This window comes from Notothenia rossii (assembly GCF_949606895.1).
Source record: "Notothenia rossii genome assembly, chromosome: 1".
NCBI classification, from domain to species: domain Eukaryota; kingdom Metazoa; phylum Chordata; class Actinopteri; order Perciformes; family Nototheniidae; genus Notothenia; species Notothenia rossii.
This window is the reverse complement of record NC_136912.1, coordinates 3,313,504-3,326,047: the sequence shown is the minus strand read 5'-3', so window position 1 is coordinate 3,326,047 and position 12,544 is coordinate 3,313,504. Positions and strand designations below refer to the sequence as shown.

Here is a 12,544-nt window from a genome sequence, read left to right as displayed (position 1 = left end):
CATGATCATTTCTGACGTGGAGCTAATCTGAAGTAAACATTGAATACTGCTTTCTATTCCTCCATCTTGTGACTGTGGAACTCCCTCTCTTGGATATCAGCATGTGAAGGACACTGTTCAGGAACTACTTGATGCTCTGTATGTGATGACTCCTTCCATTCTGGAGAGGATCACAGATACTTGGATCCTGAGATTCAAGATCAAGCCGCAGACGACTGATTATTACAATTTTTAAGTATTAAGAAAAAGCGTGAATCTTTAGATTTTGAGAAAAATTCATATTTTTTAAATTGTTGAGAAAAAATCTGAATTGTTTGATTTTTGAGAAAAAGTATAAAAAAATTAAAGCCAGAATCTTTAGAAAAACAGACATTTTTGAAAGAAAGTGAGATTTTTGAAAGAAAGTCACATTTTTGATAAAAAGTCACATTTTTGAGGAAAAAGTCAGAATTATTTGAAAAACATCATTTTTAGATTTTGAGAAAAAAATCAGAAGTTTGAGAAAAAGTCATATTTTTGAAATTGTTGAGAAAAAGTCATATTTTTGAGAAAAAGTAATACAAAAAAATACAAGTCAGAATCTTAAGAAAAACTGAATTTTGAGGAAAAGTCAGATTTTTGAAAGAACGTCAGATTTTTGAGAAAAAGTGGGATTTTTGAGAAAAAGTGGGATTTTTGAGAAAAAGTGAAATTTTTGAGGAAAAAGTAATGGAAAAAAAAAGGAAAGTCAGAATCTTTAGAAAAACACCGAATTTTGAAAGAAAGTCAGATTTTTGAAGAAAAAGTCTGAATTTTTTGAAAAACATCATTTTTAGATTTTGAGAAAAAAAAAAAAATTCTGTCTTTTTGTTTTGACTACTTCCATCCTTGAGTGGATCATAAATACATGGATCCTGAGATCGAAGCTCAAGCCGGGGACGAGGGAGTTTTCCTAACTTGGGACTGGACCCATAAGTAGGTAGATTTCCATTCCCCATGTTGAAAAGCCTTTGCCTTGCCCTTCCCCCCCTCTCTCTCACCATGAGCATGCAGAAGTCAGGCAGGTGTCCCGTCATGCCGAACACGGTGGTCTTCAGGTACTTCTCGTGTCCCGCCAGGTCGATGAAGGTGATGACCTTTGAGGATTTCTCACAGATCTTCGTCCAGTCCAGGCCGCCGCCGTGGCTGTCGGGTTTATTCACAACCTGAAGGCGCAGAAACACACACAGAGATTACAGATGCTCAGCGAGGGGGAGAAATAGTGGAAATACAACTCCGAGAGAAAAACTATTTAAAAAAGTTACATTACTTGACATTGTACTGAAAATAATCATTAATAACTTTGTCTATTGGCTATTATCTGTGCTTTTAGTAGGGCTGCTCAATTAATCGTATTTTAATCGCGATTACGATTATGGCTTGCAACGATTACGAAAACAACGTAATCGAAATAAAACGAATTTTTTTTAAGAATTTTTTTTTTTTTTTTTTTTTTAAATAATCTTTTTTTTTGGTTTTTCAGTTGAATTATACTTAAAGTTCAGGGTAAAAAACTGTTAAAAACATACTGTTCACATTTTTTTTCAGTCAAGTCAATGAATAATTATGGGATGCTGCAATGCATGATGTGTTTCAGCCAATCAGAGACAGGCTCTGTATATATCTGAGACCTGGGATATATTGATGAATAACAGTATGATAGGTGACCTTTAAACACTTATTATTTAACTTTCTCCACTTCACCCCCCTGGTGTCCACAGTACGTCCTGAACGTGGCAGAAGCTCACCTCTCCCTCCTTGTCAAACCCCAGGATATCATTGCCCACACTGCTGGTCCTGCCACTCTCCATTTCATGTTTGTGTCTAAAGAGCTTCTGGCGAGCAAAGCCTCGGCCATTGTCCAGCTCACCGTGGGTCAGAACCCCCAGCAGAGTGCTCTTCCCCGCGTCCACATTCCCCACCACCGCCACCCTGAGGACCAGAGGGAGGAGAACAGGAAGAGTGGGTTATATCAAACATGTCACGCAACGGGGAGATTCACAGCGTTACAACGGTACAGTGCAAATTAAAAGTAAAAAGAGTAAGAGACTTAGATCTTAGTTACCGTAATAAAGGCAGGCTAACAATATTAACAATAAAACACAATAGGTCAATTAAATAACAGATACGTACACCATGGTAACAAAAACTAGCATTTTGTGAACATATTGAAGTAGTTATTAATGTAGGGCTGCTCGATTATGGCCAAAATCATAATCTCGATTATTTGGGTCAATAATTGATATCACGATTACTAAAAACGATTATCCATTTACTTTAAAAACATACATTTATTGAAAAAAAAAAGTATAATTCAACTGAAAAACCAATAAAAAATAATAAAAAAATACAAATAAAATAAATAATCGTTTTATTTCGATTATGTTGTTTTTATAATCGTTGCAAGCCAAAATCGTAATTGCGATTAAAATAGGATTAATTGAGCAGCCCTAAATTAATGTTAACAAATTGTGAATACATTTAAATAATTTAATTAAATTAATTGCACATGAGCGGTGGTGTTGAACAAAGCTTTCTCTATCTATGTTTTTGTTAACAAGTGAAGTCTGATAATCCAATCCAACTTTATTTATATAGCACTTTAAAACCTTCAGACCAAAGTGCTGTACAGAGAGATAAGCTCACACAACACAATATAAATACATTTAAAATACAAGATACAAACACAAAACAAACCAGAATAAAACTGATATTGGAACTGCGATATAAACTCTGGTGCTGAAACTATATCTCTCAAAATGCACGTCCACCTCAACAAAAACTAATCCAAAACAAACCATGCACCTTAACAAATGTCAAAGTATATAAGGTGCCATGGGGTACTACATTTTAGACTTCAAACCATCAACATTATTCTCAGCCAGAACATTTCCTCTTATTTGTAAGGCAAGGCCAGTTGATTTATTTAGCACCTTTCAACACAAGGCAATTCAAAGTGTTTTACAACGAGGAAAGACATTAAGAAACATTTCTAACAAACCCCACTTCTAATCTGCAACCCAATATTCATAATATTCAACGGACCCTGGCCAAATTTGTGCAGCATATAGAATGAATTTGCTCCCAGACATTCATGTGGCTTGCTAGCTGCAGACCCCCATCTGTGGTCAAAGAGTCACCACTTAAGCAGGGCTCGAGCTTACATAAACATTACATCGCAGTTTTAGTTTATCCAACTCCGTTTCTAATATGCAATAAGACTACAACATGCGTCTATGATGTATTTTAGAGCTTTCCAATCCAGACGAGATCTCTCTCTCCCGTCTGTGTGCGAGGGGGCGGGGCAGTTTGTGAAGGTCTCCTGACTGTGTTACAGACTGTCCTCCTGGTTAGTGGTTACTCTGGGTTCTGTCTTCAGGACAGTGTTGGATTCTTTTTGTTAATTGGACGGGACTTGATTTGATTTAATATTAGAGTAACTTTCTCGTTTGTTTAAATATATTTGGCCTTTGTTCATGTGATTGACTGATTTACTCAAATAAAAAGGTTGATAAATTATCATCTAATGATTTGTATGATGTTTTATTTATGTTAAAGGTCACTTTGAATGATTTTAACTCATGATAATTTAGAAAAACTAATATTTTAAATTCGGGACGGTCCACATTCATTTCGGGACGGTTTAGATTGTATTTGGGGACGGTTCCGGGAGGATGGTGAAAAAAGTTAGTCGAGAGCCCTGCACTTAGGGTCCTTTCAGTATTTCTACTTTAACCCCAATAGATCGTACCTGACTTCCAGGAAGTCCTCCTCGCCCACGCGCCTGCGGATCAGGTAGTCTCTGATCTTTCCTCCGGCGTCTGTCCGCTCTCTGAGGAAGATCAGGTCGGTTTCGATCTGTTCGCACAGCGACCGCACCGTGGCCACCGACGCCTCCATGTCCTTGTCATCCAGACCGTAGTCTCCCCCGTCTGCACAGAGAGGAGAGAGGGCTCATGCTCAGCCGATGTTTGCTAACAGTTAGTTGTTGGTCAAAAGGCTACATGTGTACGATTTGTGCGTTGCAGTTTGTAAACAACAACATTAACACTTTCCTCTTCTCCCCAGCTCAATCAGGGATACGGAGCTAAATCCAGTTAAACCCGTTTCCAAGCAGCTTGTTGTGCATGCCGTTTAGACTTTATCATGTCAGTTCATAAGTAATACATCTACTCAACCCCCCGAAGCCCCTTCAATGCCACCAGTGTGTTCTGCAGCTGTAACCCTTTAAACTTGACGCAGCAGATAAACACTCAGGAAATGCATTTAGCTCTGACCCTCAGATCCGGAAGTTACACATTTGTTTTGATTGAATATTATTTGTGATAAAAACCAATAACCTATTTCTTTTCTATCAGCTACAATAAACCAGAAGAGTATACAACATTACAGCAAATCAGGACGGGGTATAAAACTTAAAAAGTGGTAACGTTAAGGATTGTTATAATGGAGCCTTTTAGTTCATGTCTGGCTCGCCTAGGATTCTGAGCGGCCAGGTTAGATCTTGGTTGAACTGGTTTTTAAAACTGGTCAGGCAAGTTAAAAAGAGAAGAACACAGAAAGCCTTAGCTTCAAGCTAAACATTTCACTAATGTGGCTTTCTCTTTAAGTGTCCAGACCAAGACACAAGAAGAACCAGGCAGGTCAGGAGGCTATCTGTTCAAAGAGACTGACTTTTTGCACTACTTTTTATTTTGTATTTTATTAAATATGTTTCTTTGTTGGAGGAGCTCAGCTCAGAAGATTTGCATTGCTATTTCTACACTGTAGCTTTGGGCATATGACGATAACATATTTGAATTGAGACAGAGAGAGAGAGAGAGAGAGGGAGAGAGAGAGAGAGAGAGAGAGAGGGAGAGAGAGACACATAGAGAGACAGACAGAGAGACAGAGACAGACAGAGAGACAGAGACAGACAGGCAGAGAGAGACAGGCAGAGAGAGAGAGAGAGACAGTGACAGACAGAGAAAGAGAGGGAGAGAGAGAGAGAGAGAGAGAGAGAAAGAGAAAGAGAAAGAGAGACAGACAGACAGACAGACAGAGAGAGAAAGAGACAGACAGACAGAGACAGACAGGCAGAGAGAGAGAGAGACAGAGACAGACAGAGAAAGAGACAGACAGACAGACAGACAGACAGAGAGAGAGACAGAGACAGACAGAGAAAGAGACAGACAGACAGACAGACAGACAGAGAGAGAGACAGAGACAGACAGAGAAAGAGACAGACAGAGAGACAGAGACAGACAGAGAAAGAGACAGACATACAGACAGACAGACAGAGAGAGAGACAGAGAGAGAGACAGACACAGAAAGAGACAGACAGACAGAGAGAGAGACAGAGACAGATAGACAGACAGACAGACAGACAGACAGACAGACAGAGAAAGAGACAGACACAGAAAGAGACAGACAGACAGACAGTGAGACAGACAGACAGACAGAGAGAGAGACAGAGAGAGACAGAGACAGACAGAGAAAGAGACAGACAGAGAGAGACAGAGAGCGAGAGACAGAGACAGACAGACAGACAGAGAGACAGAGACAGAGAGAGAGAGAGACAGACAAACAGACAAACAGACAGACATGTGTAGTAGAGAGACTCCCTTTGCTGACTCGGGCCAAATGACACCCTTTCACACATGAACTTTGACCCCCCGACGGGTCACACTTGCTGCAACAGGCACAAAATAACTGTCACAAAAGCCCCGGTGAATTTGAGTCTGAACAGAAAACAAATGGTGTTTCTGCCTCAGCTGACAGAGGGGGGCTGCTTTTCAGAAATACACTAAAAGAAGAAATGTAGCCCCCCCCCAGGTGCTGACAGAACATTTAACTCATTCTTGTTCTTGTCAATAATGCTCTTTTTGGAAAGCCATAGGGGGGTCGCTCTAGGATAAAACACTTGACTTTATCGTCGGAAAATACAAAGTCAAGGTGTTATCTTTGACCTACACACATGCATTTCCCCGTCTGGAGGTCAAAATAAGTACATTGTGAGACGTGTCATTGCTCCAGACAAACAGTGGAAGTGACATTTCTGAATCTCCAACATCTTGAAGTGAGCATAGAAAATATCCAACAAGAAGAATCACTTCAAACTAAACGTGTCATTTGATTTTTGCACATGAATATTACTAGATATATCCTTTGATAGATTGAGTTGTAAGGCCTGTGGGTTATCTGTCGCCACTTTTTAATAACGGGTAGCTGGTACCTCCACATTAACTTTTTCATTTCGCAAAATAACAAACATTAATCTTATTTTGCGGCGATGGGTTAGCGTTATTTAGAGAGTCTGAAACAAACCAAACTACAAGTACTGAATCATGTGCTGTTCCAGGACGTATGCTCAATGCAAGACGTTGTACTTTAAGTTGATAAAAGTTCCTGTTACCTGAGCCCATCCCCACCACGTAGATTGTTTCTCCGCAGCCCTCATCGATCTGCTCTCTCAGATGCCGTAGTAACGAATCGTACTGTTGCCCTGTCGGACTCACAAGCACCAGCTGAAACGTGACACAACAGAGATATTAGGAAAGGTCAAACAAGTAGGATGTGAGTTTCTTCAAATCACAACATAGCTAGCCTCTGTTTAAAGCCTCTGCAAAACAATACATTTGAATAATGCATATCCAGGCGGCTCCTTATACCAATATACAAATGACTTGCACTCACACAGTAAATTATACCCCATGGCTGGATAGGATGAAGTTACAACGTGTCACTTTTTGATGTTTTGCAGCTTCCATGATGCAATACGTGTACTGCACAGCATTCGTTTAAACATGCATGCTTTTGATCTAATAGTGTTTTATTTGCTATCTTTGCTATTTCTGTAACAATGTCAATGTCCGAATAAATGAAGTCTGATTGTGATACATAGGCTACGTGTCAATTGTGATGTTGTGCACAGCCAGCACAACACAAAATAACGTCATGCAGCTTTCATGCAATATATATATATCTTATTACGTGTCTCTGCACAGTGTATTGAATCATAACAAACATCTTCTTTGCTGAAAAAACGTTTAGAGATGTAGAGTGAGGCCCACCTTGTTGCTTAAGTCCAAATGATCCCCGGTGTCTCCGTTAGTTCCCTCGCCGCCTTCCAAGCCCTCTTCCCCGCATGGATCCTCCGCACAGTCCCGGTCCGGAGCAAACATACATGCGGGGACTATGGACTCTACTGGTTCTACATCCGGGCATTTCTCTGGTTCTGTAGTTGGTTCTGTCTCCTCTAGCGACGCCATTTCAACTGATATATAATGCAAACGCAGCAGAAATAAATAAACAAACTAGCTAGCTTACAGTTAGCCGTTAGCACAGTCAGAAGTTAGATTAACTATTCATACAATATAATACAGAAGGAGCTTTATTGGCATGACCACATCAAAAACATAGCATTGTCAAAGCATGCCGCAAAACGCGTTACAAACAACAACAACAACAACAACAAAAGATACTATCTGAAAGCTAGCTAATGCTAGCAAACATCGAACTTATCGTTAGAATATGTACAGTTCTCACACCTATACTATGAATACATTAGGTATACATGATAGCAGTACATTTACACTACAATGTTGAAGTTAAAGGTTTAAAGAAGCGGAGTTAGACGTTAAAGGAATGAGGAAATGAACACGTACCATATGTTGCTAACTAGCTAAGGAGCTAACTCAGTTGTTTATTCGGGTTAGCTCAGGGTTAGCTTCGGTTTCTGGGCACTGAATGCAGGACCTGCCCATCACAAAATGGAGAGAGGTGATTGGCTACTGTTCACAAAGGCACGCCCACTGCTGTTAGTACGGTTGCTACGTAAAAAGCGTGGCATACTTTCAGAAACAAGCACACACGCGCACTTAATAACAACAACAACTAATACTAATCAGAAGTGTAAAGTAAATAAGTACATTTACTCAAGTACTTTACTTAAGTAACATTTTGAGGTACTTGTACTTTACTAGAATTTTTCCATTTATACTACTTCTACTTCTATTTAGATGTACATGGTGTATTTTTCCTATAGCCTACATGTATTGAATCCCGTTAGTTACGTCACAGATGTGGATGAATGATGTGAAATATAATCAAGTGTTAAATCAGACTTTCGTTCCACCTGGAGTAAATCCACCAGCTACCCTGCAGTATACAAAGTCATTCAAGCTAGCTGCACCTTTACCAGCTTTGAGAACACTTTCATGATCAATCATTATAAAACATATCATATATATTATTCTGAAATGGACCAATCTGCACAATCACTACTTTTACTGTCGCTACTTTCACTATATTTAGATGAGAATACTTTTCTACTTTCACTTGAGGAACATTTTGAATGAAGGACTTTTACTGTAACAGAGTATTCCTACACTCTGGTACTTCTACTTTTACTCAAGTACAAGATCTGAGTACTTCTACTTTTACTCAAGTACAAAATCTGAGTACTTCTACTTTTACTCAAGTACAAGATCTGAGTACTTCTACTTTTACTCAAGTACAAGATCTGAGTACTTCAACTTTTACTCAAGTACAATATCTGAGTACTTCTACTTTTACTCAAGTACAACATCTGAGTACTTCTACTTTTACTCAAGTACAAGATCTGAGTACTTCTACTTTTGCTCAAGTACAAGATATGAGTACTTCTACTTTTACTCAAGTACAAGATCTGAGTACTTCTACTTTTACTCAAGTACAATATCTGAGTACTTCTACTTTTACTCTAGTACAAGATCTGAGTACTTCTACTTTTACTCAAGAACAAGATCTGACTACTTCTACTTTTACTCAAGTACAAGATCTGAGTACTTCTACTTTTACTCAAGTACAAGATATGAGTACTTCTACTTTTACTCAAGAACAAGATCTGAGTACTTCTACTTTTACTCAAGTACAAGATCTGAGTACTTCTACTTTTACTCAAGTACAATATCTGAGTACTTCTACTTTTACTCAAGTACAAAATCTGAGTACTTCTACTTTTACTCAAGTACAAAATCTGAGTACTTCTACTTTTGCTCAAAAATACAAGATCTGAGTACTTCTACTTTTGCTCAAGTACAAGATATGAGTACTTCTACTTTTACTCAAATACAAGATCTGAGTACTTCTACTTTTACTCAAGTACAAAATCTGAGTACTTCTACTTTTGCTCAAATACAAGATATGAGTACTTCTACTTTTACTCAAGTACAAATCTGAATACTTCTACTTTTACTCAAGTACAATATCTGAGTACTTCTACTTTTACTCAAGTACAAAATCTGAGTACTTCTACTTTTACTCAAATACAAGATATGAGTACTTCTACTTTTACTCAAGTACAAGATCTGAGTACTTCTACTTTTACTCAAGAACAAGATCTGACTACTTCTACTTTTACTCAAGAACAAGATCTGAGTACTTCTACTTTTACTCAAGTACAAGATCTGAGTACTTCTACTTTTACTCAAGAACAAGATCTGACTACTTCTACTTTTACTCAAGAACAAGATCTGAGTACTTCTACTTTTACTCAAGTACAAGATCTGAGTACTTCTACTTTTACTCAAGTACATACAGTGCAAACAGTTTTAATATTAATGTTCAGTGCAGGTTATATCTGATGTCTGTGTTATGATATGAAGTTTAATATCCCTTGCTGTGAAAATAACTGCCCATAAGGAAGTAGGGGTTGAAAGGAGAAGTCACGTGTGATTGGTCTATTTTCTTTTACAGTCTTCCCCCTCTTCCTGTCTTCAGTACACGTCACAGGTGTTATATAAAGACTCACCTGAGTGCAGAGCTCTGTCACTGAGAGACAGACACCGGACGACAGCCAAGATGGTGAGTGGAGCCACAAGACTCATGTTAATCATTATCCACATGAACTGCATTTATGATTGTGTCATTTTATCGTAACGGTATTACACTTCCGAATAATATTATACTTCAGAATAAGATTCTTTACCATCAAAAAGGTTTATTGGGCCATTTCTAAATACATCAAAGAGATACCGTATATCTTGCTGTTTTGATCCCTTACACTTTTTAAAATGTACAGATTTATTATAAGTAAGTACATATCTAAATCTATGTTCTAAAATGTACAGATTGAAGGTGGAAGTGGACAAGTTGACAGATCTTTAAGTGACATTCTTTGCAGCACAGAGTTACCTCCATTTCTAATATCCTAATGGTTGATTGAAAGAAAAGAAAAGGTTTGATAGTATGAGCACATTTCTCATTTATTTCCTTTTTTTGCTGTAGACATATCTCTCTACGGAGTATCTTGTCAATCATTAAAAGTCACTCAACGGTTTGGACCTACATATAACTTCCATAGTGTTCCATAAACCTTGAAACCAAAGCCCTGCAACTAATTTAAAATGCATTTCTGCCAAGCAAGGCCATGTATTCAGATTTTGAACGTCTGAATCAGAGATTAACTTACTGACAGAAGATACTCCTGAAACTGCATTTATATTAATTTACAATAATACTAAAGACTTGGCATTACAAGACAGGTATTGTGCCGCCATTTCTAGAGCGCAACACTAACAACGTTTTAAATCCTCGTGGGAATATATGAAGTGTAACTTGACTTAATTATTCTCCAACTCCAAGCCTTAGCAGTCAATGATAAACCGGCATTGATCGGAGATAAGAGGTATCGTGGCGGGAGATGGAGGTATCTTTAGGTGTGGTGCAGGCGTATCGAAAGTTAAAACTTTATTGATTAGGTTAACAGGTACACTGACTTTGAAGACAATTCTGTGGTATGCCACTATTATATTATTTTTCCTGGAGCAAAAACTTCAAAACAATCTTAGATGTTTTCTATTTCAATATTAGTTTATGTTCTTTAATTATTATATGGGCACACACACCCACACCTTTTTTAAATACCTATTTAGTGTGTGCACATACATGTAGCAGAAGGTCCGTGTGTGTGTGTGTGTGTGTGTGTGTGTGTGTGTGTGTGTGTTTGTCTTTATGGTTTTATTGTCTATATATGATAACCACATGTCAAGGAACAAATAGGGCGCCTTCCTGTTTCAGTACTTTTACAGCCGAGGGCAATTTGAATACCCTGGTTGATCATCGACAGCTAAAACAAGAACAAATACAATCACCAACAGATCATGTTCATCTATTAAAATATGTAAATCAAATATCAAAACAGTATTAATACCTGTAGATAAAATGAATTATCTTCTGACTTCTGACTTTAATTGATGTCCTCTTTGCCCTTTAGCAATACAAGATAGGTTTGTTTATGAGGATGACCGCGAGGAACAGTCAGGAGTTCATATTTAGACCTTCCTCTTGTAAATGATCCCCTCTGTCCCCCATATTAGTGGACCGATCCAAACTTTGGCTGAACTTTAAAATAATGTGTAATCCTAACCAGTTTTCTAACGCTATTTCTGTCTCGGTACTTTCCACCCTGGTTGATCATCGACAGCTAAAACAAGAACACCTCTAATAATGAATTCTCCCACAGAACATCGACGACACATTTCGATCTCAGTAAATGATATTTCAAAGCGTTCTTTATACGTGCAGATTAACAGACGTGTTGTTAATTACAAATATCTTCTGACCAACGTTGATATCTTTCATCCGTGAGTTTTAGTTTCACTTGTATACAGATAGAGCAGTCAATAGCTCACAATTCGTCCTGGCTCTTGTAAAATGTCTTCTCCCCCCCCCCCATTTTATTGGTTTGATCCAAACTTTAGCTGTTCTAAATCGACTCGTTATGTAACCCTAAAACTACCTTTTTTTGTAACTCTTAAAATCAAATCTCTGAAACATCCTTCAACCAGGATCCATCCATCCAAATAAGGAAGTAAACGATTTTTTAAATAACGATGAACATGAGGAATAGTTCATTTTAAGCCCTGCTTCTTATTCATTATCTCTTTCATCCTTCAAATGAATCCTAACCCTCATGTAGAAGTTGTTAGTTCTTCTCTTAATAAAGTCATTTTTTTGTTCTGTTCACATATTTCTCTCGTCTTATTTCCCTTTACAGAAAGTCACCAACATGACATTCAAGGAGGGGAATCAGTTCAAGATCCGCATCAAGCCTAAGGACGACTGCAGTTCGTAAGTTCAACTCATCAGAGATCACAGATATAGACTCTTCAGTAACACTGAATGAAGAGGAAGTGGAAAGAGAGGTTCATGTTTCATCCACTTCTTCCCCTTTCCATCGCCTCCTTTTTTCAACCTCCATTGCAGCTTCGCAGAGATGGCAAAAGTACACACGTCCTTTACTCAAGTAGAAGTACAGATACTCGTGTTTAAAAAGTAGAAGTGCTGACTAAACTTCTTTACTCAAGTCAAAGTAAAGAGGCTTTGAAATGTACTTCAGTAAAAAGTACCCATAACTAGCAGCTGTTTTAAAGAGTACCTGACCTCCTTTATATTAATAGAACAATAATGTCATTGTTAGCTAATGAATGTTTCCATGCTGAACAACGGCAACATGAGAAGACCAGGAAATGATGGATACACGGATCGTGTTCAAATCAATAGA

General features: G+C 38.1%; 1 protein-coding gene across 2 annotated transcripts in view; it reads right to left on the bottom strand.

The window, feature by feature from the left end:
- The window catches only part of LOC307023114 (GTP-binding protein 1-like), a 29,897-nt gene extending 22,076 nt beyond the window's left edge, over positions 1 to 7,821 (bottom strand). For both annotated transcript variants that reach the window (XM_079656140.1, XM_079656141.1), the window contains exons 1-6: positions 7,665 to 7,821; positions 7,071 to 7,273; positions 6,413 to 6,524; positions 3,770 to 3,950; positions 1,767 to 1,950; positions 1,020 to 1,184 (exon numbers count right to left, since the gene is read on the bottom strand). In XM_079656140.1, coding sequence (XP_079512266.1) covers positions 1,020 to 1,184; positions 1,767 to 1,950; positions 3,770 to 3,950; positions 6,413 to 6,524; positions 7,071 to 7,268 — 840 coding nt within the window. In that variant the 5' untranslated portion in view covers positions 7,269 to 7,273; positions 7,665 to 7,821. The remainder of the gene's footprint in view (positions 1 to 1,019; positions 1,185 to 1,766; positions 1,951 to 3,769; positions 3,951 to 6,412; positions 6,525 to 7,070; positions 7,274 to 7,664) is intronic.
- Between the last annotated feature and the right edge of the window lie 4,723 nt (positions 7,822 to 12,544).